At 50.1% G+C, this 27,670-nt stretch overlaps 1 protein-coding gene across 3 annotated transcripts in view; it reads right to left on the minus strand.

The window, feature by feature from the left end:
- LOC146384763 (uncharacterized) overlaps positions 1 to 27,670 on the minus strand; it is a 50,957-nt gene that overhangs the window by 15,556 nt on the left and 7,731 nt on the right. The window contains exons 1-7 of one of the 3 annotated variants that reach the window (XM_084929769.1): positions 26,089 to 26,302; positions 15,684 to 16,882; positions 14,791 to 15,216; positions 12,879 to 13,086; positions 8,882 to 9,073; positions 6,813 to 7,022; positions 6,030 to 6,182 (exon numbers count right to left, since the gene is read on the minus strand). In XM_084929769.1, the coding sequence (XP_084785895.1) occupies positions 6,030 to 6,182; positions 6,813 to 7,022; positions 8,882 to 9,073; positions 12,879 to 13,086; positions 14,791 to 15,216; positions 15,684 to 16,724 (2,230 nt within the window). In that variant the 5' untranslated portion in view covers positions 16,725 to 16,882; positions 26,089 to 26,302. Of the gene's footprint in view, positions 1 to 6,029; positions 6,183 to 6,812; positions 7,026 to 8,881; positions 9,074 to 12,878; positions 13,087 to 14,790; positions 15,217 to 15,683; positions 16,883 to 26,088; positions 26,303 to 27,670 lie in introns of those variants that run through there. The other 2 variants (XM_084929767.1, XM_084929768.1) reach the window with 2 other exon arrangements.

Genomic DNA, 27,670 nt, shown 5'->3' on the forward strand with positions numbered 1-27,670 from the left:
CCGACTCCATCGCCCCGAGGATGTAAAAGCAGGCTGATGACATCATCGCGTGCGCACACACACACACACACACACGTGCGTGTTAAATGTTCAAATGTAAAAACGTACGTTATGAATAAACTCAAACTGAACGATCAGCGCTGCTCACACTGCTGCATGCTGGTCAACGTTAGCACCACAGAGGCTGCTGGACATTCAGGACATCATGACTCCTCCTCCTCTCTGAAGAGGAGGAGGAGTCATGATGTCCTCCTCCTCTTCAGAGAGGAGGAGGAGTCGTGCACTGAGACAAGACCACAGCAGCTCTTTACTCTCAGCATTTTCCTCAGGCTCTGCAATGAACGTGGCACAAAGCTCGATGCCTTTACTTGTTATTCCCGCTCATTCGGAAGGTCAGCTCAGTCCTGCAGCTCTGTGCAGCTCCACAGAGCTGAGGAGGAGGAGGAGGAAGAGACTGTCAAAGCACCTCTTCATCACACACTCCCACCCTCTGGTTAGCCAGAGGAGCAGAGTCTGCCAGAAATACATCAAGTGCTCCAGGAGGCCCTCTCAGCCCACAGACAGGACCAAACTGCTCAAACACGTCTCAGCAGCTATTTTCACCTGAGTGTAAAAATCAGTAAATCATTCATAATAACTTATTAAATAATAACTTATTAATAATGCATTTCAGGTTTCATCGTTTTTCTTTTCATCTCATAACAAAAACACAAAAATTAAAGTTTCCAATCAAACTGCAGGACTGAGTCCAAGCAGACTCTTCATCGGCCACTTGTGTGACGCGGCCTGAAACGAGCCTGACAACATCCTCTCACATCCTCGTCTGCCGCCACATCTGGGAAAACAGCGGCCTCCGCATCAGATTAAGGCTCGCACGAGCGGCCGGCCTCAGCTGAACTGCTGTGCGGCGTACACGGCCGCGCGCTCGCTGACTAAAGCCTGCACTGACCTACATTTTGGGGCAGCAGGGAAGTGGGTCTGTGGAGCTCAGACTGAAAACACGCTGCTGCCAAACACGTGCCACCGAGCTCAGATGGATGGTCAGAGAGGCGGAGCCCAATATTTACAGAAGGACATGAACGTGGGCCAAACCGCACGATCCACATTAACGCCCACAATCAGAGACGATGAAGGGATTAATGACCCGTCGAGCCAAAGCACACAGCACAGACGAGTACGCAGAGTGAGCCTGATGAGACTCTCAGGAACCCACGACAAGCCGCTGCAGTCAAACCTCAGAAACGTGCGCCAGCTTCTTCACACCGAGCAAAAACAACCAACCAGGGCTCACCTCTCCTGAGCCTGAGTGGACCGGCCCACAGGTGATGTGAAATAATCACATCCTAACATAAAAACTGCTCCTTCACACGAAACAACCCAGGAAACATCTCCAACGAGCTAGCTGCTCTCAAACCGCTGATAATGGGCTCTGATATTTAGAACTAGCTGCTTTGAGCGTGGTTTACACACACACACACACACACACACACACACGGTAACCATGGTAAACACGGTAACCACGGTAACCCCCCCATAAAAAAAAAGCCTATTGTCAGACTTAAACTAAATGTGCCTGAATTCTACGCAGGACCACAGAAACACTGTGCTGGACTACAGACTGTATGCAGGAGATGGACCCAACCACTGCTTCCTCACCACCAGGGGGCGCCACAGGTCCCACCGTTACTCATCCAATCCCAAAGAGGATCCGTGGCTCCAACTAGAATTAAACCCGCGACCTTTCACTTTCTAAAAAGGGACGTGAAAACTACGACAGAGCACAAACTCATCAGGTCAACTGAGGTCACCGAGCAAAGAAGCTGGGAACTGTTCCCAAACCACAGGAGTCGCCCCCTGCTGGACACGAAAAACAACCTCTTTGGTTCAGCAATAAAATATCCACATCTGGAGGTGGAAGCTGTGTATTTGGGACATTATTCCTAAGATGCACATTACTGCAGCACCTCCACTCTCACCTCCACCCAGCTAACACAGCCGCTCGTGTACTGAGTTCTCCACTGATTCCATCGAACACTGTGCACCCGCACCACAGCCTGCACATCTGGACTTGCATTTTTAGGGCTAACAGCTCATCCAACAAAGTCTTCCTGGTGTTTTTTGACTTTGTGCATGTTTAAAGTTTGTGCATGTGACGCATCAGAGGCTGAAGCAGCTTCACTGTCGCGTTCACGTATTCAGCTCGACTTCTCTCGTGGTCAGTCGAGGTACAGAGCTGAACGACACTGAGCGCTGCTAGCATGAATGCTGACGGTTATTCACAGCATCATCAGGGATTTTTGCTTTTATGCAGCATGAACTTGAAAAGCTCCCCTGCTGCACGGACACACAGACCCTGGCAGCGTGCAGCTCCTCTTCAGAAAAGGAGGCACATTAAGAGCGAGCGCAGGCTCTGCTGCAGCCTGCACAAACACAGTGCAGCCTTTTAATGGCTGAATAAGTAAAAGCCAGATGCGTCCCGGGCTATTTCGGGTTTGTGTGTGAATCACGTGGCCGTGCCCCGTCAGGCGTGGGTATCGGGGCTAAAAGGAGCCACGGCTATTCATCACGCCATGCCGCAACGCTGGAACTGAAAAGCCCCGCACGCACAGCCGTGTGCGACTGCAGCTGCAAGCCGAGCTGAAAGCCCCCACAGGAGGAGACACGGAGGCAACAATGGCTGCCGACGCCGTGCAGGAACACAGGAGGGGCTGAGGAGGGAGGAGGGGGTGAAGTGGCCTTTGAGGCTGATCTGCCATCACACGAGTAAAGATTAAAAAGCCCAAAGAAACGGCAAAGAATGCAGAGCTTCACACAAAGACAGGAGAGGAGGAGGAGGGGGGTTTGAAAATGAGTTTTATTTTGAAAGGCAAATAGTTACAGAGATAGGGCTTTTATTTTGGGTGGCTGCAGGATTAAAGCAGCTCATTAGCTCCTCTGTTTGGGTGTGGTGGCTCCAGCCCCACCCTGCCATGTGCATCTATGGTGGATGAAGGAAGGTGTGTGGAGCACATGGAGGGATGGAAGCAGCTAACGGGGTGAAGCTGCTGATGGAGGATGAACGGATGGATGGTGGATGCGGGGAGGACACGGGGGACGGAGACTGATCCAGACCTGCGTGGAAGACCACGGTGTTCTTCCTGCATCCCGACAGCAGCTGGAGGTTTCGGAAAAGTCCTTTAGCCGTCAGCTTCACGTGGAAGTTGGACAGCGACAGTCTGGGAGACCACAACATGGTTCGGTGCGAGGCGTCTCCGTCGGACTCGCAGTCCTTTTCTGCGCTTTGAGTTCTTCTCCTCGTCTCAACGTGTCCTGAGCGGCAGGTCACACTGACCCACTTCTTCTTTAGCGGACGGGAGGCGGGAGAAGGAAATCCTCCTTTTCTTTAAATTTCAAAAACAAAAAATGCTCCAAAAACAGAATCTGGTTACTGCTGCTGGGATTTGTAGCCTGCATCTGCGTGAAAGCCACGAGGAAAAACAAGACGCCGCATTTTAAAAACAGATCCTGCGCTCAGTCCAGGGACGAGGACGCACGCTAAGCCGCCATCCGGCCTTCATCAAAGCCGCAGAGCCGCCGCCGCGACACGAAAACATGAAATAAAAGGAGCGAAGCAGAGCGGCTCCTGCACCGCAGCCAGCACGGGAAGAAAATGGCGCCAAAAATAGCAGCGAGCTTCACCGTCGCCGAGGTCACGGCGAATCAGCCACAGATGGAGAGAGAGAGAGAAACGGGCAAGATACTCGTGCATGAGGGAGCGAGAGAGAGCGAGAGAGCGAGCGAGAGCGTATCCTGGTGATGATTACTCCTCAGCTGCTAAACACACAGCGATGCCCCCCCATCACCACAGAGGCGTGTCACCAGAATTTACACACAAACAAAGACAAGCATCCACACACACACACACACACACACACACACACAGGGGGAGGAGGGATGCTGTGGAAGGAGGAGGGGAGGAGTCAGCGGGTCTGAATAATCCCTCGCTCCCTCCTCCCTCATGACTCGTCTGTTCTCTGTCGTGCCACAGATGAACCTCGTCGAGGTCAGACGTGATGACAGAAGAAACACTGTGGACACACACACACACACACGCACACACACACACACACACACACACACACACACGTGTATTTATATCGTTGTGGGGACATCTCATTACTCGAACCATAACTGTAACCCTGACAATAAAACCACATTTTGAGGCTCAAAAATGCCTTCAATGCTGTGGCGACCAGGATTTTGGTCCCCACAAAGATGTTAATACCCGTCCACACACACACTCTGAGGCAGGTGCCATATTGGCGCCTTTCAGACACTTTGTGAAAAGGCGTCTTTGTTTTAGCCAAATCTGTCTGAGCGTTTCCTAAACGACTGAAAGAAGCTGAAGATGTGAAGAACGTGACGGAGAACCTGAACTTGAGCTAGAACATCAGGAACAAAGAAGACACGACACACTTCTGAATGTCAACAGCTGAATCATCAGACCGCCGTTTGTCCTTTGCTCCTGTGAGCGCGCTCAGAACCTGGAGCTGGGTTAAACTGCGCTGATGCTCACGCCTGACTCAGGTTAGTGAACACAAAGGAAGCCCGCTCAGAGGAAACTCAGGTCCCCACAAAAACCACCGACGGCGAAAACAAAAACCAAGCAGCCATGTTCCCCGAGAGCCTCTCTGCTCATTATTGAATCCACTTTTATTTAGTTTGCATCCAAGCGTGGACGCCGCCATCAGCTGACAGACAGGCTGAGGTTAGTGGATATTTAACAGATCCTGACACACAGCTGGTTTACCTCCACTCACACAGATTACAGGACGTCCACCTCCTAAAAATCACACCTGTGCACATTTTCATTCACAGGCGTGTTTGATAGATTTCATCTTTGTGCAGAGTAAGTGCGCACAACATGTGGCTCATTTACAAACTTCAAACCAGCCATAAAACCTTACAGCCCCGAAACATCAGTGCTCCTCTAACGGCACGAGACAGACCAGAGCCAATAAAACCAGAGCTGTGTGTGTGTGTGTGTGTGTGTGTGTGTCAGAATCAATGTCCACATCCAGTGGAGACAAAACGAGCAGAAAGCCACTGAGAGCTTTAAAGGCCCACGCTGCTAACCGCTGTCGCCTGAGGACGGCTGTGGCGAGCGTCAATGAGAGAGGTATGAATCAAATGCATGTGTGGCCCTTATGAAGTGTAGTGTGTGTGTGTGTGTGTGGGTGTGTGTGTGTGGGGTAATCAAGCCATCATGGGGCTGATAGTACGTCTATGAGTAAGCGGCGCCCCACAGGCCCCAGAGAGACTTCCAGGCCGGCCGCAGAGGGAGGCAGCCAGGCGCCCGGGCCCAGACGAGAGCCGCCACATGCAGGGGGAGGAGAGCAGCACGCTGCTGACACCAGAGTCACGGCCGATGGTTTAAGACATGATTCTGATGCTGCGTGATGCTAAACGTGAAACGTCGGCGAACATCAACTCACAGAGTGAGCGCACGGGTTTGAGCTGGGAGGCAGCTCAGAGTGTCCGTGTGAGTGTGTGTGTGTGCGCGTGCGTGCGTGTAGGCATGTGTGTGTGCGTGTATGCATGTGTGCGTGCGTGTATGCATGTGTGCGTGCGTGTATGCATGTGTGCGTGCGTGTATGCATGTGTGTGTGCGCGCGTGTCAGAGTTCATGCAGTGATGTCAGACCGCCGCCTCCTGCACCATCAGTCCAAACCCGGCGACGCTCGTCATTATTCGGTCGCTCGTGTGACTGATGCAAACCTGTGACTCGCTTCAGCTGCAGGAATGAAAAAGCAGATGTTGTGCAGCAAACATCTGCAGTCATGATCACACTGATGCAACAGACTGTATAAAATCGATGGCAGCACTGACTTAGCCAAGCAGTGTGTGTGTGATGGCGTGCTCTCAGCTGCCCTCACAGCTTTACTAACCAGCACTACTCATGCTAAGCACCCCTTAGAGCTGACTCGCTGTGATCCACACCCCGGCAGCCGCTCGCACACAAACACAGGAAGTCAGATGGCTTCTCGTACCTGCGCCGTTCAGCCGGCTGACCCTCGCCGAGCCGCTGCGCTGTAACGGGGACTGCACCGCCTGCTTCGTGAGCCCCTGACCGGCGGCGGGGCTTGACTTCGTGGGCGCCGTCTTCGCTGCGTTCTGGTTGGTGATCGTCGGAGGCTTCAGACCTACGGAGAGGACACACGAGTCAAAACCCATTTCCTGTTCCTGCGGAGGCGTTTCAATCGCTCACAGCTGTGAAAACGAACAAACGGGCTCGAGGTTTCAGCTCTGAGCAGCGTGCAGAGCGTCTGACACAGATTCTGACCAGCAAACAGTGTAACTGCCGCCGCCGTGTCCCTCCTGTTGCCTCCGTAATACGATCACGTGTTTGACCCCGACTGTGACCCAGACAGGACACAAACATCTGTGCCGTTTCCCGCAGGGCGAAGGAAACGTACTGAACTGATTAAACCAACCTGCACTTTATACAAAGAGGCCAAAACATTAAACACAGCGTCATTCGCCACACACACTCACAGGCGGAGCAGCGTGGAGGCGACGCACGCTTTCATGTGTTTCTCCAACAGTTAACACGTCAGTGCGACTTTGCGTTCTTATTGTTTATGTTTGTGCTGCAGTCATGTGACCGGGCCGTCTGTCTGCAAACCCTGCAGCTCTGAGACGGTGCCGACGGATGAGACGTAAACCGACTGAAGCTTAGCGACCGCACATCTGAGTCACAAACATTCTGATTAGATTTGATTAGATTTAGTCTGAAGGTTAAAAGGCTGATCTGGGCTCAGGCGGTGCCTCACCTGTGCTGGAGGTCCTGGCCTGCAGAGACACAGCTCTGCTCCTCAGGGCGGGAGGTTTTGGAGCAGCAGTGCTGGGACCGTTTGTAATAGCGTCACTGGGAATACTGGTGCTGGTGGTGCTGCTGGAGACGGAGGGCTTTGCTGCACTCTGGCTGCCCACAGGAAGTGTGCTTCTGCTGGGCCGCTCGTCTGGTACGACCCCTGCTGGAGCTGCTGACGGGAGAAGATGCAGGAGTTTTTATTCATGTGCTGATTTAAATACTGGATGAGTGACAGCAGCTCCCCCCCATTCACACAGACAACAGCTATGGGGGCAACAGACACAACAGAACATGGGGTCATCCTGGGGTCATCCTGGGGTCACCCAGGAGAGGTAAGAGCATGTGAGGCGTCTGAATGATGCTGAGTTAAAGCTGACAGTTTCTCAGTTGTTGCCGGTGATCTTAGGTTAACCTGCTACAGAAAGAAACTGAAACATGAAGCCAAACCTGCAGTTCCTCTGACGTCCAGCAGAGGCAGCAGTGAGTAAGTCCTCAGACTGCCACGTTAAAACTTTACAGCAGAAATAAACATGTTTACAGCCTGACGCACAAACTGTTTGGTCTCCATTGATAATTCCCCCCCTCGTGACACCTGCATGGGGGGAACGGTTAGGGGCGTGCCGTGTTCCACCCAGAGCACCACGGCGATGCTCTGCAGCAGGTTTCAGCACACAGCAGAGGAAATGTGAAAGTTTTCTCTGGGTTGAGGAAAAAGATGATTTTGTTCTTTCTCCTTTAGAATTAAAAACTGACTTGGACCTGCAGAAAAACAGGAGCGTGTCACCAGGACAGCGAAGCAAACAACACGTTTCCACAGTTTCAGTGGATCTACTCAAAAATGGAAACACCTCATTAACGCAGTGTGAAGCTTCATGTGTCTGAATGTGTCCTGAAGCAGAGCTGAGCCGGACCGTGTGATGCTGTAACTGTGTGGAGGTGGATCAACACCAACGCTCCTCTCTGATAAAACTAAATATCACCATGGTAACAATAAGTGATCTCCATGTTCCCCTGCAGGAGGACAGGCCTGTGCAGGCGGTTATCACATTTAGACTTACAAGACACGAGTCCAGCTGAAAGCATGATTCACATCCTGCTGCCTGTCACATGGGTCCGTTGTTTCTGGCCAACTTTGCACAAATGACTGCGTCACAGTGAAACGTGCAGCTTTCCAAAGAAGGACGTCGGCACCGCTGCCAAACGAAGAGGGAAACCGAGCACACCTGGAAAACCTCTGTATCCACGGATCACTACAGCTGTGACCAGTAACCGTTCGAACGAGGAGATCGCTGCACGTGCTGATGTCTGTTTGCTACGAGCGCTGCAGACCAAAGGCTAAACAGGAAGTTAAACAACACGCGAGCGAGGCTGAACGTGCAGCTGCTCAGGACAGAGAGCGAGGAATCGTTTCCTTCAGACTGACTGACCACACCTGTCCTCTACATTCGGCATCTACATTCACCTGGTTTCTTCTTTTTGATGCACAGAGGAGGAAGCTAAAGCTGGAGACCCGATGTGAACTGAGCTGCTGAAGGACGACAAACATCAGGACGCTCAGCTCCTAATCTGAGAAAACAAACGGCAGCCTGAAAGCTGCAGAGGAGACGACACGGATCATCTGTGAGCTCCGACCCGACCAGATGTGCTCCCTGACCTTCAGAGGAGCACAGGATATGCTGCAAGCACGAGCACACACACATATACACACGTGTGTGTGTGTCCCCGTCCTTTTGGGGACATCTCATTGACATGCTTTCCCTAGCCTCTTACCCTAACCATAACCTAACTGTAACCCTGACACTAAAACCACAATTTTGATTTTGGTCCTCACGAGTATAGTAAACTTCCAATTTTTGGGCCCCACGAAGATGTTAATACCCCCCCCCCCCCCCCCACACACACACACACACACACACACACACAAACAGAGGAAATGAGAGGAAGTTAAATCAGCAGTGAGAGGGAAACCACACCAAAGAAAACCACCTCTGATGATGCACAGACAGTGTGTCAGACACACACACACACCTTTGCTTGCGCCTCCATTATTCTCGTTACTTCCCAGTGAGGAGGAGCTAAGGCTTGTGGGTAACCCTTTAACAGGAAGTTTTGAGGCGGCAGTGGGTGCGGCGGGTCGCCCCGCTGATCCCGGCTGCTGATTGGCTGTCGGTTTAGCTGCTGTGGGACCACAGACTGCAGAGGCGCGAGGTTTGGGGATGCCTGGGAGAAAAAGAAAAGGAAACATCAGGTCAAATATTCATTCAGTGTTGAGGTGACCCTTCACACACACACACACACACACACACACACACACACACACACACACACACACACACACACACACACACACACACACAGTGTGAGGCAGCATGATGGCAGCTGCTCTGCTGATCAGTGTCTGAGAACTGCATTAATCACAAAAAGCAGCAGAAACAATGATGAACGTTGACCTTTTGACCTGTGTGCCTAATAAAGAGGAAAGCATTCACTGAGCATCGGTCAGCTCCTTTAAACTCACTTTAGACCATTTTTCAGAACCAGCACGACCCGTGGATCATCAGACCGCAGCTGAAGCACAAAGATATTCATAATCGCTTACAGCCCCCCCCCCATACGCTCCACAGAGGCTCCGCCTCTCAGACTCATTCTTGTGGCCTGAATCACGCATTCTTTCCAAAAGACTAAAAGCAGAGCGGATTCCTCCGAGAGCCGCGCCGCCCTCCTCTTCACACCAGGCGGCGACTCGAGATGTCAGGACGTGAATGCAAGCGAAGCATCCAGCGGCTCTGAGTGGGCCGGCGAGGGCTGCGGACCGCAGCACGAAGCAGCATCAGTGAAGCGCGAGCAAAGTGTTAAGAGCCAATCAGCAGAGAGAACGAGGACAGAGGGGACAGACACTTCACGTCCAAACAGAAGCTCGTCTCCTGCACGTGAAGCGCGACAGAATCTCGCCGCTCGAAGAGCTTGGTGTGAAGTTTAACCAACCACAGCCCAGCTCGTCTCAGATCACATGACTCTCTGCAGGCAGCAGTTTGCTCCAGTGTTTGTTTGCTGCGTCCCGTCAGACTCAGCTTTGAATGATTACAGTTCATTTAAAGTTTCTCCAACTTTCAGCGAGAGAGAGGGAACGCACAAAGAGCTGTAAAAGGAAAAAGAGCTTGTTAAACAAGGGAAAAAGGTTGACATGTGTTCACTGCAGAGACACACACACACACACACACACACACACACACACACACACACACACACACACACACACACACACACACACACACACACACACCAGTAAAACTGACTGAAGCCAGCAGGAAACATCTGGCTTCGTTTGGTTTCAGTTTGGAGGAAACGCCGTCCAGAGGAGAGCAGCTGGATTCTGTTACCTCAGAAATGGATGTGAGGTAAGAGCTGCTGACGCGCGTCGTGTTTACCGCTGACGCACGAGGACCGAGCAGGACGCCCCGGCCACACCCGCCTGACATCCCCACCTTTCACCTGATTTTCAGCACCAGCACAAACATCTGAACTAAACACACCTCGTGTTTTTGCGTGCGCCTCCAACAGGCTCCACCGTTCCTGCTGCGACGTGCACGACCCCGATATTACAGAAACAAAGAGCCGACTCGCTTTGTTTCTGCAGCTCCGAGTGATCGTCATCGCTGCCTGCTGACGACTTCAATAATGGTTATGCATTTCATGCACGACATGCAAACGCACAAAAAAGGAGCTGTGAGCACTTAAAGAGAAAATAGTGAAAACTAGTTTCATGTTGTGCAAACGGTGCTGCAGACACGAGCCAAAGACAACTGCACACATTAGAAACGATATCAACCGGTCCGGGTGCGGCTTGCCCCTCTGGGGGCGGGGGTACCTGGACCTGGGATATAGAGTATGTTTGGGGGTGTGAATGTGTGTGCAGTGTCTATTTGTGTCTGTCTCCATGTCGGGTGAGTGCCGAGTATTTGTTTGTGTATATGGGGATGGGAATGCGCGTTTGTGTCCACACTCCCTGCTGGTGGCTGATGCCCTCAGACGCTGGTGTGTTGGTGGTTCTTGGTGGTTCTTGGTGTCTGGGGCTGGGCGCTCATGTATGTACTCACTCCTGGTGTCTGGGGCCTGGATTCCTCCATACCTGCTTCATGCCCTGGTGGACGGGGCTATGGCTCCCCACACTCCCTAGCAGATCGTTACATGGAGAAACCTTTGGAATACAAGCATGCTGATCCACACAGGTGTGCACAGACACAAACTACACCTTTCTTGGCTGCTGCCTCAAAGCACATTGTGCGCTGTCGATCTTGTGTGCTGCACAATAACATGTAATATTTAGCATCTACTGTTAGCTAGTTTATTGTGATGGTGTTTTCTTTGTTTTTCTTTCGCTCCCTCTCTTTCTTTCATTCTTTCCCCCAGTCATGTCTGTCCCGTCTGTAACAACCGAAAATCAAATCAAATCAATACATAATTATAATAAAGGTCGATCAAATGGACCAATATGGCCGTGATGATCCAGTTGGTAAAGTAAATCCACTTGGCATCTTTCAGGCCTTCAGACACCAACTCTGACGACTAAAGATCCAAACGGGACAAGCAAAAAAAATGTTTTTTAAAATAATAATATCAACCCTTTGAAAAGTGCAAACAGAGTCCGCAGCAGCGCTGACAACAGATCTGAACCCACAGCTGCAGCGTCCAGTGCTGTGGCTCCAAACTAAAATCATGTGTTAATAACTGATGGCTGGAAACGTTCACTCAAGACGTCGCTCCTCGCGGCTCGCGCTCGAAGCGCTCGGCTCACCTGGTTTCATTCAGACCACTTCAGCAGCCTCAGGCACACACACCTCTACCAAACTACACCATTTCAAACAGCTGGTACATCCAAGTGTTTCGTGTGAGAGCTCAGAAATGTATTACAGCTCTGCAGGTGTGGTCATGGGATCCAAACCTTACAGATGTGCTCTGAGGATACCTGGTCAGGTGTTCCAGATCACCTGACCAGTCTGACTGCTCTGTTTCAAGAGTTAAACACAGATCACAAACTCAGCAGGAAAGTGTTTGCTGAGGTCACAATGATACTTCAGAGCCACCGCCCCCTGCTGGACATTAACAAGAACGCAGGTTTAAGGCATTCTTGCACTGGGTCCAACTTTCAGACCTGGAAGCTGCAGAGTCAACCATCCCAGTGTCTGTGGCGACGTGGAGCATGACTCGATTCCAGTCACAGCTGTGACAGCTGTGTGCTGCCTGCACAACACCACCAACCTTACAGATGATCGTACAGTCACGAAGGCGAGCTGCATCCTTATTAGCAAAAAGATTTCAGCGCTACTTATTTCCCCCTGCAGCAAAAATCCAAAGTGCACACTCTCAAACACAGAGAAGAATCCATTCATTAGATTTCAGTCTTCAGGTCAAGAGACGTCCGTTTGTTCCCGAGTGTGAGCGACGAGGACAGACGAGCTTTTGTCCAGCAGAACGTGACCTTTACACAGAGTCTCCACACAAATACTTCATCCACAACAGGCACATCTGCATTTTCAGCTATGTAAATGACACGCTGCGGCTCAGTGACTCTGGAAAACAAGCTGCTCACACACACACACACAGTTATGGAATTACAGGCCACTGGACCCCCGGTAGAGCACACGGCACTGTTTAAGTCAAAAGTCTCCTCAGCAGCAGTTTACCTGACATCTCCACACGCATCATCACGTAAAACACAAACAAGGAAGAACAAACAGGAAGTAAACACCAGCCTGAGGAAAAAACATCCCCGTGTGTTTCCTCCAAGAGCAACGGGGAACTAACAACACACACACACACACACACACACACACACACACACACACACATCCGAATAAATTAAAGTTCTCCAAAACTGCAGCTGAAACAAAACCATCAGCTGCAAACTCACTGTATGTTAGGTCTCTGCTGTGTGTGTGTGTGTGTGTGTGTGTGTGTGTGTGTGTGTGTGTGTGTGTCTCTCAGGTATGTGCTCAGCGTGAGAGCAGGCACTGCACTGACTCACCCTGACTCTTGGTGGTTGGAGCTCCACTCCCAGCACTCGGCCCACCTTTTCCCAGCGTGGAGCCATCCGTCTGGGCTTGCCTGGGTCCGGGGCTCCCCTGACCTGGAGGTCCGGTCCCTGAGCCCGGAGCTGGTCCCGAGGGCCCCCGGTCTGCTCTGGTGCCTCTTCCCTGAGGCCTGGGGCTGGGTCCCAGCTTGGAGGAGACTTTCTGTAAGAAGAGCTGACGTTTAGTGACGGCGTCCCAGCCGAGGGGCCCCAGCTCAGAGCTGCAGAGCGAGACCATGGTGTTAGCCATTCCCCACTCGGAGTCGGAAATGTGGACGAGCGAAGCAGGGGAGGAGTGACAGAGAGAGAGAGAGATTTTTTTAAAACTGGAGGGGAGGAGGAAAAGGAGGGAAGGAAACGAGGAGGAGGGAAACTGGGAGTGTGCTGCAACTACAAGGAGGGCAAAAACAGTTGCCATTGTGTCGTACACTCCCCTCGAGAACCCGAGCTCGGACGGGGCCAGGAGCTTTTTCTCTCCCCGCCCCCACCCCTCCATGTTCCTCCCCCTCTGAGTACACGAGCACACATGGAGCGAGTTTATGGCAGAGTGTGTGTGTGTGTGTGTGTGTGTGTGTGTGTGTGTGTTGTAGAAACTGCTGCTCAGCCGCTAACACAGCAGCGTCCAACAGTGCTGCTTTATTGACTCCGATCAGAAACCTCGGAGAGCTCAGAGCCTCCTTCGGCCGAGCCGGCGGATTACTGCAGCGTTCCACTTCACCCTAAATCATGTGTTAACATGCAAGCTGGCAGCACAGCTGATTGTCTGGTAATACATAAAAAGATGGAGCGCAGCGCACGCGTGCAGCAGCGTTTCCTTCATCGCTGCCAAAATAAACTCAAGTGTCCTCTGCAGAATTCATTACTAATCAGACGGGAACTACTTTCCCCGCCACACTACATCCACCAACCACATCGCTTTGCAGAAGGAAGCGTGCAGTTAAGCTGTGCACAGACGATTATGTGGTGACGTGTCCCTTTAAACAGTCATACTCGCGCACAGCAGGGTTTAACAGGTATCTGCCCCGCCCCCGGGGCGGCCTGTGACAGAATACGCTGCAGCAGGTTTTACACCCGTCACAGGCTCAGTACATCTTCAAAAACACATACCAGAGACCGAGCGCGCTCGCCGTGCACGCTCGCCGTGCACGCTCGCCGTGCACATATCGCTCCCTCCTTTAAAACTCAGCGCATCATCAGCGCAGCTAAAGCTCGCAGTTATTTATCAGGAAGCTCGTTTCATCTTTCATCACCTCGAGTTTCAAACTCATCAGCTGACGAGGAAACGTTCACGCCAGCGCTGCATCCAGCTCGCACGAATTCAAAGTAAATCCTGAGCTCAGGTCACAGACTGGACGCCACAGCGTGCAGGAGTCCCTGCAGACGGACATTTCTTGGGAACTTTAACATTAACGTCTTGCAGCTTTTATTTTGATATGATATAAAAGTACGGTGTGGCTCAAACACCACCTGTGATTGGTTAAGGATTAAATATCGTGGATGGAGGTGACGATACCAACTCACCGGGTGGAGCAGCGACCCGGGCTAATGTTCAAATCCACCCTGAGGCGGTTTAAGCTCCGCTCTCTGTCCCAGCTCTCCCAGCAAAAGCTTAAAAAGACTTGTGTGTATATATAAACACGCTTCATGTGTGTTGCATGTGTTGAACCGTTTCCAGAGAGGAAACCTCTCCTCCGTCCTCACATGCAGACACTTGGTTATGTCACAGATGTGCTGCCAACAATAAGCAGATATCGAATTACTTCTTGCACCTCGAGCCACCAGAGCTCCCGGATCGTTCGTGTGCACAACGACATGTTTAAACTCTCATGAGGCAGAAGAGTGCAGTTCACGTCTTCTTCATACTCACCCCGGTAGGCGTCCGTGGTTTCTCCACAGCGGCTGCCGACACCGAAGCCTCTCCTGAGCCCTCCGTTTGCGCCTCCACACACTCCTCACTTGGGCATTTTGCTTCCCCCTCATCAGGTTTTCCATATTTATCGGGCACGTCCTGGTCAGCCTTCCTGGGAGCATTTAGGCGTTTTTCCCCAGCGACCTCGGAGCCCAGCGAGCTGGTCGAGGTGGACAGGGTTCGACTGACGGATAAACTCTTCTCCTGCGGCACGGTCGGCTCCCCGGCTGCTTTCCTGTGGTTTGGCTTGATGTTCCTGCTCTTTGCTCTGATCACAGCCACTTTGATGGGACCGGCAGACGACCTCTGTCTTTTACCTCCATCACCAGCCTGCACCTCCTTCCTCACCACAGCTCTCTTCCCATTGGACGGGGCAGATTTATTCTGAGTAGAAGACACATTTGAAAATGTCAGAGTGTTTATGTCACCTGATAAAACAGCTCAGAGTCTGGGCTCACTTAAAGAAGGCCCTGCTGTGTGCTTTCTATTAAACACGCCCTTTACTCTTTTCTAAGCCAAGTAATAAAATACTTTGAGGGTTTTTATGCGATGTGACGTGACACTGGTCAGTGACCATGTGACCTGTGTTCAGGTGCTGTGTGCAGGGAGCAGCTACACTACACTTCCTGCTACACCGACAACTTTCAGTGAAATCTGGGACTACAGGTCGATGCTAACATGCTAACATGCTAACATGGATTATGCTGAATATGGGTCTGTGTACCTGTGCAGGTGTTCCAGTAATAATCAGTGATTACATTACTTGTTGTCTATCACATAAAACATTTCGAGTGACCCTGAACGCCGGGGTGGAGGTGCAGCAAACACAGTAACACCTGGCTGCCGTGTACCTGGGTGGCAGGTTTCGGTGGGGAGGGGGCGGAACGTGATCCGACTTTAGCTCCGACTGTTTTTACGTCCACTCTGGAAACCCTCTTTGCTTCTGGACCGGGCGGTTTGGCAGCTGTGGAGGCGGCTGACCTGGGAGCAGGTCTGGGTCTTGCTGCCAGACTCACATCAGGCTGGGAGGGCGGAGGTTTGGAGCCCACTACACCCGTTTCAGCCTCTTCAGGTGGAGGAGAGCTCGTTTTCTTAACATCTTCAGTCGGCATCTGTGTGTCTTCACTGAGGTCTTCAGAGGCTGGAGGATCTGTGTGACGTCCTTTGGACGGTTCTGGAGGACAGTGGACCGCAGGCCCGTCCACCTCCACCTCCGTCACCTGGACGCCGTCACCTGACCGACCACCTGAGCTCGCGATCATCGCACTGCTTCTCTGCACGTCCACATCAGAGCTCACAGACACAAACAACGCCTCCTCTTCATCATCATCATCATCATCAGCAGGGACTTCTGTTGCGTCCGAGTCTGGAGGTGAGGAGCTGCGCCTTCTCCCGTTACTGCTTCCACTGCTGAGGTCCTCGTTGATGAGGCCGCCGTTTCCTGTCAGTGATCGGGCGAGCGTCAGGTTGTCGTTCCAGCTGTCCTGGTGGTAGTCGTCGCCGTTGGCGTCCAGGTAAACCGACACGGAGTTGTCGTTGGACTCTGTCACGGTTTGAGATTTCCCCAACGAGGTGTCGTCATCGCCGTCGTCCGGGTTACGCTCCTCCTCTGGCGCCCAGTCTGAAACGACAGACTTCAGAGTCACAGTTTTCACCGTCGTCAGGGTAACGTCGAACATGTCGTAGTCCAGCGGGCTGTCGGTCCGGCCCCCGCTCAGACTCCGCAGCGACTCAGGAGACGACTCCCCGAGGCAGGACGAGGAAGAGGAGGAAGAGGAGGAAGAGGAAATTGGGAAAGCATTCCCGTTGTGGTCTCCCGCACTGTGGAGAGGGAGCTTCATGCCGCCCGCGCCCCTGACGGGGACACTGTTAGCGGGCTCGGAGGCGCTCATCTCGAGGACAGGAAGTTCGCGGTCAGGACGTCACAGCGCTGCGCTCTTTCCACCGACACGTTCACACCCCAACGCTTCCACGAAGGCTGGACGGCTCTGACGGATCCTCACATCGTGGCTCCGAAACATTTTTCAGGAATCTGGAAACGTTCCAGAGTCTGCAGGGAGAAAGAGAGAGTTACAGTTTAGACTCTGATTTGATCGAACATCAGCAGCTAATCTTCATCATTACCAGAGCTGAAGAAGAGCAGTAAGTTAGTATCGGCTAAATTCCTTCTAACGACACTCCGGCCAATAATCAAAGAAGCGAAACTTTCAACAGGACGAACGTGAATGCAATCATAGAAGCTGCCTCTGCACCTGTCAGCATCATCTTATTGACGGCGAGGTCACCGACAGTAAGAAGCATCGCGGCGATATCGCGTGCATCTCTGAGCAAACACTTTGATCCTCCGGTCAGATATCAAGTGAAAGATTAAATGTCACCAAGCAAATAACAGCTCGACACAGACTGAACCGAACACACAGCAGCTCTGCTGGGAAATAACTGTCGCAGAAAAACCCAATGAGGACTTCTTTTAAGACACGGGTTTCAGACTGGATGAAAAAATTTTATGCATTTTCCTCGTTTGGGCCAACAGCTGAAATAAAACTCATGAAGCAAGTTTGAACAAGAAAACAAACAAACATCAGCTGCTGCTGCTTCAGGTAAATATCTCATATACTGATCAGTCAACAAAGCAGTTATCCTGTCCGTATACATCATCATCATCATCATCGTCTCGTGCATGAGAGCGGTCTCTCCCTGACAGAAGAGGTTTCTAGAGGTTTGTCACAAAGAACCAGGCAGAAGAAAAGTGCTCAGGATTCATCCAATCAGGAAGCAAAGCTCTGAGTGTGCATTAAAACTGCCGCTGCTGCAACAACGGGCAGTGAAAGTTGAAACGCTGCCCTCTGCAGGCTGCACTGATCACTGCAGTAAAGACGACAGAGTCAGAACCCCGATAGGTGAGCAACACCTTCAAAGTTCATCACGCACCAAAATCTGACCTGCTGTCTGTGTTTCTGCCTACATGTGTGTGTGTTTACCAAGTACTCATATCTTTGTGGAGACCAAAATTTGGAAGTTTACTATACTTGTGGGAACCAAAGTGCCCGTCCTCACGAGTTTGAAGGTATTTTTGAGGCTCAGAACGTGGTTTTAGTGTCAGGGTTACAGTTAGGTTATGGTCAGGCTGAGGGTTGGGATAAGTGGGTAGGGAAAGCATTCAATTAGATGTCCCCACAAGGATATGAAAGCACAACTGTGTGTGTGTGTGTGTGTGTGTGTGTGTGTGTGTGTGTGTGTGTGTGTGTGTGTGTGTGTGTGTGTGTGTCCCCGTCAGGGACAAAGAAAGAGGAGCAGCTAATAAAGGCGCTCAGATCCAGGACAGCGCTGCTGCTCCATTATCCGGTAATGGCAGCAGAGCCTGTGGGCGACACTCGCCGTCAGGCTGCTACAGGAAACACTTCCTCACTGAACTCACAACATTTCCCTCTGTTTGTGTTTAAAAGGACAAAAAGACAGAGACAGACTTCTCTGCTTACCTGTGACTATGATAAAGATGTTTTATTCTTATAGCTTTTATGTGTCATTAGCTCGGAGCTGAGACATGCATCACTTTGCCCTGTGCTGCCTAATCCCTTCAGTCTCTGCGCCTCCATAACGCATAAGCTGAGCTCAGGCAGACGCTGAGCGTCACCTCACTTCCTCTCTCAGGTGAGGTCAGCTTGGCTCAATTAAATATGAATTAACAGCCTGACTCTGCTGTCTGCAGTTCACCTGCTGTGAACATCAGAGACTCTGGGAAGGTTCAGCGTCTCCAGCAGCAGAGTGACCGACACCTGCGCTCACCTGCGCTCACCTGTGTCAGAGCTGCAGCAGCCTCTTGCTGCTGACGCTGTACTTCTGAGCTGCACGTTTGCACTGTTTGTGTCACGTGTTGTTAGGAATAAAGCACATCATGCTCTCATCATCCAAACTGCTGCTTGCTGGATTCAGACACTGACCGGTGTAAGCAGGATCAGCTGATCCTGGATCTTTTAAACTCCAAGATAAACTACAAGCTCGCATTAGATCGCCTGGTGCATTCACTGCACGTCTGTGCACATAAAAATGGATTTGTGGTGATGAATTCCTTTCAGGTGAGTTGTTTGTCCTAGCTCTGACAGAGTGAATGCCCTCAGGCCATCGCAGACCGTGCACTCAAACACAGCCTGACGACCGCTCATTTCAGCCTTTTTTCAGAGCTTTACTCAGACTGCAGACACTCCTCACTCTGATTATCAGATAAAGTCAAATGAAATTAATGATCCAAACTGATGACTGCACTGTTCTCCGTGCAGAGAAGGAAAGGCACAGAGGGAACCGTCCTCCATCAGAGCGAGACGCCGCTCTCTCTGACACGAAGCCTCGAAACTGAACTGAAAGCTCCTGAGCTGTCCTCCAACAACCAAACGACTCATCCACTCCTGTTAGGATCAGTTTCTCCACCAGCCTCTGGCTGTGTGTGTGTGTGTGTGTGTGTGTGTGTGTGTGTGTGGGAGAGAGGGAATAATGGGGCTAATCTAAGCTAAGGTCCCTGCTACGCTTGTCGAGCAGGTTAAGTCCAGAGTGGATGGAGTGGAAGAGGAAATCATGTAGAGGAAACGAGCAGCACGAGAGGCCCAGCGACCACGAGGGAATCAACATGCATCAGTAAATCCACAAAATTCACTGATTTAACCATTTTGATTGACCTGTTACAGCCGAACACAGTCAAAGTGTTTTATGCGTCTTAGTCCAGCTTTCCAAAATCATTCCTACCAGAGCTGCTCTGGCAGCACCCGGAGCCCAACGAGCTCCACAACACAGGTTTATACGAAAGCAGCCAAAGAGCCCAGATCAGCATCCACGGCTAACATCACGTACACTGAAGTCTTATTCAGTGTAGTAAATCCTGCTCAGCAGTCCATCTACAACAGATCACAAACATTATGCTGACGCCGGGAACGGGCTTGGTTTGCTGTACTAGAATAAAGTGTAATTGCACATCCACTACAGCAGGTGGCAGGGTTTTTTGCACCGAGCGTGCGCACACAGCACAGAGCAGGAGACACAAAGTGCAGCAAACAAACCCTCAAGAAACAAAAGTCTCAGAAAGCTAAGATGAGGAAATGTGGCGGCGCGTCTGTAGCGCTCGGCTTCACTCTGACTCGGTTAAAGTGTTTTATATGTTTGAGGAGGCCCGAGTGTGAGTTTTTGAGGACCTGTACTTAATGTTGCTGAGCAATTTAAATGCATTTATTGATTTTCTTTCATTTTATTATTCAGAAGCAAATGGTTCAAGTCAGTCAAAAAATGTTTTTAGTTTGAATAAGGTTTTATTTTCTTAAATTTTGAGACAAAAAAAATGTTAATAAAGATATTCTTTGATTGAAGTTGATCTACGTTTCTTTTGTTTTCTTTAATGTTAATAAGGATGTCATGCAGAGATGTACTTAAAAATTTAACAGACAAATGAGACTACTTATAGGGAGAGTGGGGTCGTAACAGGAAATAACTGAGACGCCACGCTCAAAAGAGAGGACACTGCAAAGACTGTATATAAAAGATGGAATTAGCCACCATGTTGTCACCCATGGGCTTCTGGAGTGAACGTTGGTGCTTGTTTATAACTATTAGCTAACGCTAGCTAGCTTAGCTATGTGAACCTCACACAGACACCTGCTAATTATTCCTCAGAAACATCCAAATAAAATCCTAGAATTTCACTGAAAACTGGAGGTCCGCCTCCTTGGACCGTCTGTCAGTACAGTAACCACACAGCTGCCGTGTTATTGGTCAGATGATGTCATTAAAAACGCTCCAACAGCACGAACACGGTGCAGAGGTCCCGCTGAGGTGCAGCTAGCAGAGGTGCAGCGTAGCAGAGAGCTAGCAGCTACAGCCTTCGACTCTGCACTTTCCTCTGTGCTGCTCTAGGCTCCGTCCCCACTGTTACTTTCTCTCAGCTCTGCTTTTTAACAGAGCAGTATCTGTTACAGTCTGCTCACATGCTCTTATTTAGTAAAAGTCTCATATTTCTATCAGCAGTAACAGAAAAAAACAAACTTTTGTGACCACCAACACTGACTTTTAAAACTTGATTCTCCTCTGAGTCGGTCTGAACTCGAGATGTGCAGCTTTGCGTCTGACTTCTAACTGTTTGTCCTTTCAGGCTTTTAAAGCCTGCAGGGCTGTGCAGCTCAGCACGGGGTGTTTGTTTTGTTCCTAAGGACAGCCCTCAGCCTTTCTGGCAGCAGCACAGCAGACCCTGATGTAAGGGTTTCTTTGGTTGGCTCTAATAATCACAAACACTGAATGAATCAGCTTCTGCGATGGAGGCTGACCTCAGTCTGATCTGAATGTGAAACACTCGATCGCAGCAGGAGGGAGACCGTTTGTTTAACTCATCATTTCTTAGCGTTGCATAATGAACCACACAAAGATGATGGAATGGAAACCAACCCGAGCTCCTGGGGTTAAAACAATGTTTTAACACGTGAACCTGGAAATCTGTCTTCTTTCCTCTGCACGTTTGTCCTCAAACCTCTGCAGACGCCACAAAAACAGGCCGCTGGTGTTCGAGGTCACGGCAGGAAAAGAGAGAGCCATCACTTCCTTTCTCTCTTCCTTCAGCGCCTTGTTGAGCGCACGCTTATCCAATTGTTTGCAAAGCCTGCTTTAGCACCGAATGTGCTCCGACTGTTCTTTAACCTCCAGGTTAGTGAAGGAAAAAGCTCGTCTGATTTAGGTGCAGATTCTCTCACCGCCTACATGACTTTTCCTGTTTTCTGTCACGCCTCCTGTTCACGTTGAGTCAGTGTTCAAGAGCGAGGAATCCCTCTGAGCCAAAAACTCTTTTTCCTACTCTTGGATCTATATGATGTCATCAAGAGGGGACATCCCTAATATGGTCGTTTCAGGCATCCATACTGAGCATTTCACAGCTCAGAATGAGTCACGGTTCATTTTAAACTGTGACTCATGCAAAGCTGCTCTGAGCCCAGGAATGAAAATAGGTTTTTCCTTCGTTCTCTGTGGTTTTTCACCTTAATGAGCGTCAGTCTGAGCGTCCACAAGAAGCCGATGATCAACCTCAGAGTGGGCGGTGCCAGCCGCAGCTCGCTGCACTAGCAGCTGTTGGTGGCTAACAGTCGGCTCCGTTGTTCACAGCTGATTGTTCAATTAAAGTTCAGGAACTAAACTGTCATGCAGGCTGCTGATTGGACTGTGAGTGCGCACACAGACACACACACACACACACACACACACACACACTGAAGTGAGGAGCTCTGACCTGCAGTGCTGCAGAGGAGCTCAGTGCAGGACGCTGCAGTCGGTTAATATTTGTGCTCTGTGAGGGACGACTGTGCTTCACTGGACCATGAAGAACATGAAGGAAGCTCACAGCAGCGTTTCATAACAGCCGTGTGGAGGAACTGCACTGAAATCACTGTTCAGCAACACGAGGTGCTCAGAAACTGTTTCTAACCTGATACTCTGATTACTTTGATCTCCAGGTCTGTGAGTAATCAATTACTTCTGAAAAGGAAACATTAAACAAACCTGTACGCTACAGGACAATGACCAACAACAGGTGAGGTGTCAGAGTCACGGGTGTACTGCTGACCTGTAGGCAGCTAGCAGCTACAGCCACCTGTGTCACCATCTACCTGTCAGTCAGACAAGCCACGCCCCTAATAATGTAAACTTCCTATGACACCAAACAGTTTGTGTATCAGGCTGCAAACGTGTCTATTTCGGCTGGAAATGTTTAACATGGGAGTCTATGGGGACTGACTCACTGCTGCCTCTGCTGGGCGTCAGAGGAACTGCAGGTTTGGAGCTCAAAGCAAAAATTCAGTCCAAATATTCTGCAGAACTAAGTGATGAACTAAACGATTCAGAGGCCTAAATTCAGATCAGGGTTGTGACAGGTGTGCACCGGGGTTTTGTTCTGACTGTCACACAGCTAAATAATTCAGGCTGTAACTGGATAGAGTATGACATAATCTGAGTTTCCAAGAAAAAAGAAAGACCGTAGGGCAGAGCCAGACGGAAATCTGTCTGAAAACGAGGAGAGGGCAGACACATTCAGGGCCAGAGCCAATGAAACATGAGCTCCCAGATTTGTCTGGTTTCCAGGCTGATGTTACGTCTCAGGCTGCTTAGATTACCTGATACCTGAGCGGTTTCACATTACAGTCCGATACCTAAACCGCCCGAGCTGGCTGAGCAGAGACACCATTCAGCTCATTTTTGCAGATCGCATCCTCGAGGTCATTCGCTCAGTGGGTATCCACGGCGCCCTCGTGGCAGCAAATCCACAGCTTCATACTCGGGCCTCCCTTCATCCCAACAGGTGAAACGACAGCAAGGAATTTATCTACTGATGATTCAATAACAACAAAATCCAATCGAGCCATCTGCAGGATTTATTCGAAACTGAAACCATCTGATGTGCAGGAACGACTGCGGCTCTGCTTTCATTTCACCGGCACCGAGCCAATCAGAGAGCTCGTTAACAGGCAGCAGGCTCACCTTTCCTTCATAGCAACACTTGGCAGCATCACACTCACTGCATCACCTTACAGCACAGAGCTGCCATCACTGCAGACACACACACACACGTCTGCATGAAGGACACTCACGATACAGTGAACGTGGTTACCATAGAAATAAAGAGAGTGCTTAGTCATTCTGAGAAGACGAGCTCGACTGTGTGTGAGGTGCTGTCTAAACACTGCAGGCACTGCAGAGGTGTGTGTGTGTGTGTGTTCAGATGACATAACAGTCACTATATTTCCCTGCATTAACCAGCTGAAGCACAGTAAGCAGAATAGTCTCTCAGGGGAAACAGCATGAGGATGATTTCTCATCAGCCTGACACTTAATGGACAGCGAGGGTGAGAGAGAGCGCTGCGAGCTGATTGGATGGCAGTCTAATGACGGCTGGTCCAGAGGTCACACAGCAGCGTGTGGATGGAGCCGTTATGTAACCAGCTAGCTGGCCTTCGGGGCGGGCTCACTGATCAATACCTGCGCAGCTGATGGGGTCGGCGTGGAAACGCTGCCTCGTTACCGTAGTGACACAAACGGTTCCACGTGGACACCTGTGCTCAAGAACGAGCACCTCACGTCTGCAGGCCCGTTCTTCCTGTCGCCGTTTTCATTTCAGTCCATTACATTTTTGTTAGAAGTCCAGTGACGGATTGTTCTGGAAATAGAGCTGCAGAGTTTCCCATCGGTAAAAATACAGACCCAGATCACATGACGTGTCCATACATGGTCAGAAATGCCCACACATGATGTGTTTTTTTTCCCACTGCATGAACCAAATGTTCCTGAAGCTGACGACACCCACAGGAGGACTCAAACACCTCTGTGGCTGATCTTAGAGAATCTCCCCGAGTTTTCCACATTTCAAGTTTCTCCAAACATTAATATTTCAAACCGCTGCTACGAGGCCTCGCTCTGACCCGCAGATGTGGCGCTGCGTTCTGAAGCGGACCCAGCGTCCTCTGGGAACCACGAACCCTCGGCTCCTCTCAGCAGGTCGAATCATCCTCCAGCCGTAATAACTCAACCTATCAGAGGCAACGCCTGTTACACTGAGAGGCATCACATGACTCCTGTGAGGCTTCCAACTGTCATATCATGAAAACTTTTACTCGATCGATCAATCGATCTCCCACGTGTGGGACGGATAAAGGTTTTGTGGCTATACATCAATACAACTGTTATATCGCAGATTATAATAACATGTATGCATTACGTCCATATTAACTACATAAATTGCAAAAAAACTACAAAAAAACTGAACTTTTTTCAACACGTTTCTAGTTCTAGAAAGTTCAAAACTGTAAATGCAAAAAAGTTGCACAAAATCATTTCCAATCACAGGAAATTGATTTTGCGTCTTCATAGTTTCATTTTTGAGATAGACCAATGTTTATAAACAATTTGCAAAAAAACGGCATCAAAACAAACGATTTCCAGCAGTTTCAGTTCTGAGCGTCTCAGAAACCGTACAGAAGAGCATGAAGTCAAACACGACTTTCACAAACACCAGGGAACCTTTGAAAGGCCTGCAGGATAAAAACTACGTGTCCCATGAAAAATGACGTCACTTCCAGGACATGAAATAGTTCGCGCTGACGTTTATTCCAGCGTAGGAAGTGCTATGAACAGCTGATCGGATCAGCAAAGCGTATATGTGGAAGGAAACCGCGACCTGGGACAAGTTGGATGCATGCTATGGAAGCACGACTCCTCTGATGTCACAAGCACAAACATTATTGTGCTAGCTGATGTTCAGAACGCTCAGAGGGGCCTTAAAGGGTTAAAACCATATGATTAATGTGAACTGCAGGTGTCGGCCTCACGTTTACCTGTAAAGGTAAGAACCAATGCAAACACTCGTCTCAAAGCTTCCCCCAACGAGCCAATCAGCTCAGCCGGAGAACAGAAGAACCAATCATGCTCGCCGGTCCGTTATCGCCATAGAGACACAGGTAAGTGGACTATTGTTTTCCTCACTGAGCGCCATGATGTGAATTAACATGTTTGTTTAGTGCTCTGGTGGGAGGAGCCAAAGCAGTTTGTTGTTTTGATGCTCTGCATGCAGTGAAGGATAACTTACAGGAAAACGCTTCAGCGGTTTAAATAATTTGAGTTTTTCTTTAAAAGAAATCTAATCAGATTAGACTGGAGACTATCTGTGCAGTTTAAATGTCCCGGTCACCATGGAGATGAAAGTCACGGCTCCATCCGCGTTCGTTAAGGCGGCCATCAGGACTATCGGCCTGGACTGGCTCCGAGGTGGCTGCAGAGTTGTGAGTCTGTGCTGCAGCTGTGTGTACATTTTTACAGGATTCAGTTACATGAACGATCCTCTGAAAGCATCTGGAAACCATCACAGACGCCAAAGGAAGGACTGCACGCCATCACCTCCGTGTCTCCACGGTCGCCCTTCACTTATCCATGTGCAGCAGCTCCACTTTACATAAGAGCGGACGGGAACCGGCCGAGCCTGCGCTGCAGCAGGAAGTTTAAATACCATCATCAGACTTATTACGACACGAGAAGTGTTTCATCGGCTTATTTACTCTGAAGGAAGTTAACAGTTTACAGCTAATGAAGCCGGCTGGAAAAGATTAACTGTGACACAAGTTAATGTTACATGATCCATTTGTTTTGCACCAGCCAACAATTCAAAGTGCGCACACACTGCTCATGCTCCAAGACCTAATGCCCCACACACACACACACACACACACTGTTGCCGCAGCTTTAACTTACTCTTCTCCTTCTCAGCCTGCAGTGCTGCAAAAACATCCAGCATAAAAAAAGAAGATTGGTGGAAGCTCCTTCAGCTCGTTCGCACTCTTCGCTTCACACTGTCCTCAAACACACACACCACCCTCCTCCTCACACACTCGTCCTGCTGCACAGTACGTTCATGCGTTGTGTATTATCCCGTCACCGCTGTGTGTGTGAGCGAACGGGGAAGGCTACGCAGGCTGTGACGGTGGTCGAGAGGGGGAGGGAGGAGACTGAGGGAGGGAGAGAGGGAGGGATACACCTCCCTTTTTGGTTCTGGAGCAGAGGCACGCTGCTCAGTGCTGCAGTAACAAGAAACAGTGCACGTGTGCGAGGCAGGCTGCTGGGAGCACACACGCACAGACACACACACACACACCTTCCCCAAGGTCTGGTGTGGGAGGGAAAGTCAGTCCCATGTTTACAGAGAAGTTGTGTGAGTGTGTCGGCCAGGTAACCCAACCCCGGTCAGGTCCAGCCTCCACCCTGAAACACACGGGAGGGTCCAGTGCTGACCCCTCCAGCTTGGTTGGCTGTTGCTAAGCAGCACTGGGCCCCCTCCTTGTTATTGGTTACAGGAGTTAGGTGTTTTTTTGGAGGGGAGGACTGAGAGGAAGGTTTGGGGCTGCTGGAGGAAAAAGGCCAGTGAGAGTAATGGAAAAGTATCCTGTGTAATCTGATGTAGAGGAGGGGGAGGGGGGGAGGACGGGCCAATGGGAGAGCAGATCTAAGTGATTATTTAAATACGTCCTGCCAATTGATCCGAGCACAGGGCTGCTATTGGTGGGCATTCGTATTATTAACAGAACTCTGCAGATGACACACACACACACACACACACTATCAGGTAACACTACCTGGCTCAGTCATGAAGCTGCATCCACAGACAGCATGTGAGCAGCGTCACACTAGTTTCACTAGCAGCTATTTATGGCTGATAACAGTAAAATAACGCGTCACAATCACCAACCAGTGAATGATTGAAAAAGAACATCATTCTTACAACATTACAAACATGATCTGACTATGAGAGCGTCAGCAGGAAGCTCCAATCACAAGGAGAACCATCACCAGCACCAACACTAGGGATGGGTATCGTTTAGGTTTTATCCGATACCGGTGCCAAACCGGTACTTTTGAAACGGTGCCGGTGCTTAAACGGTGCTCAAACCGGTGCTTAAAGAATGGAGAACACAAAACTGGTCCAAAAACCTCTCATGTTCAGCTGTTCTTTTGTAAAAAGATAACAATGTTAGCCTTTTCTGCAGCTATGGGGCATATATGGTATCACTCTTGGCTGGAAGCAGTGCTTAAACAATGGAAAAAACAAACTTTGTCCAAAAACCTCTCATGTTTAACTGTTTTCCACTTTTTCTTTGGTCATTTTAGCCTTTTTGGCCAGGGCGAAGGGAGCATCTGCCATCAAACAAGAAGACAGCCGCATGTAGCTACGACGGTGTTTGCTAGTTCACCTTACATGCATTAATGTAATAACGTGGTTAGCCTACTCAACGTAAATTACACACGAACAACATTAAGCTACTCACGCAGAGAAGAACGG

This window comes from Perissodus microlepis, chromosome 6 (assembly GCF_051167445.1).
Source record: "Perissodus microlepis isolate ML-2025 ecotype Zambia chromosome 6, ASM5116744v1, whole genome shotgun sequence".
In the NCBI taxonomy this organism is placed as follows: domain Eukaryota; kingdom Metazoa; phylum Chordata; class Actinopteri; order Cichliformes; family Cichlidae; genus Perissodus; species Perissodus microlepis.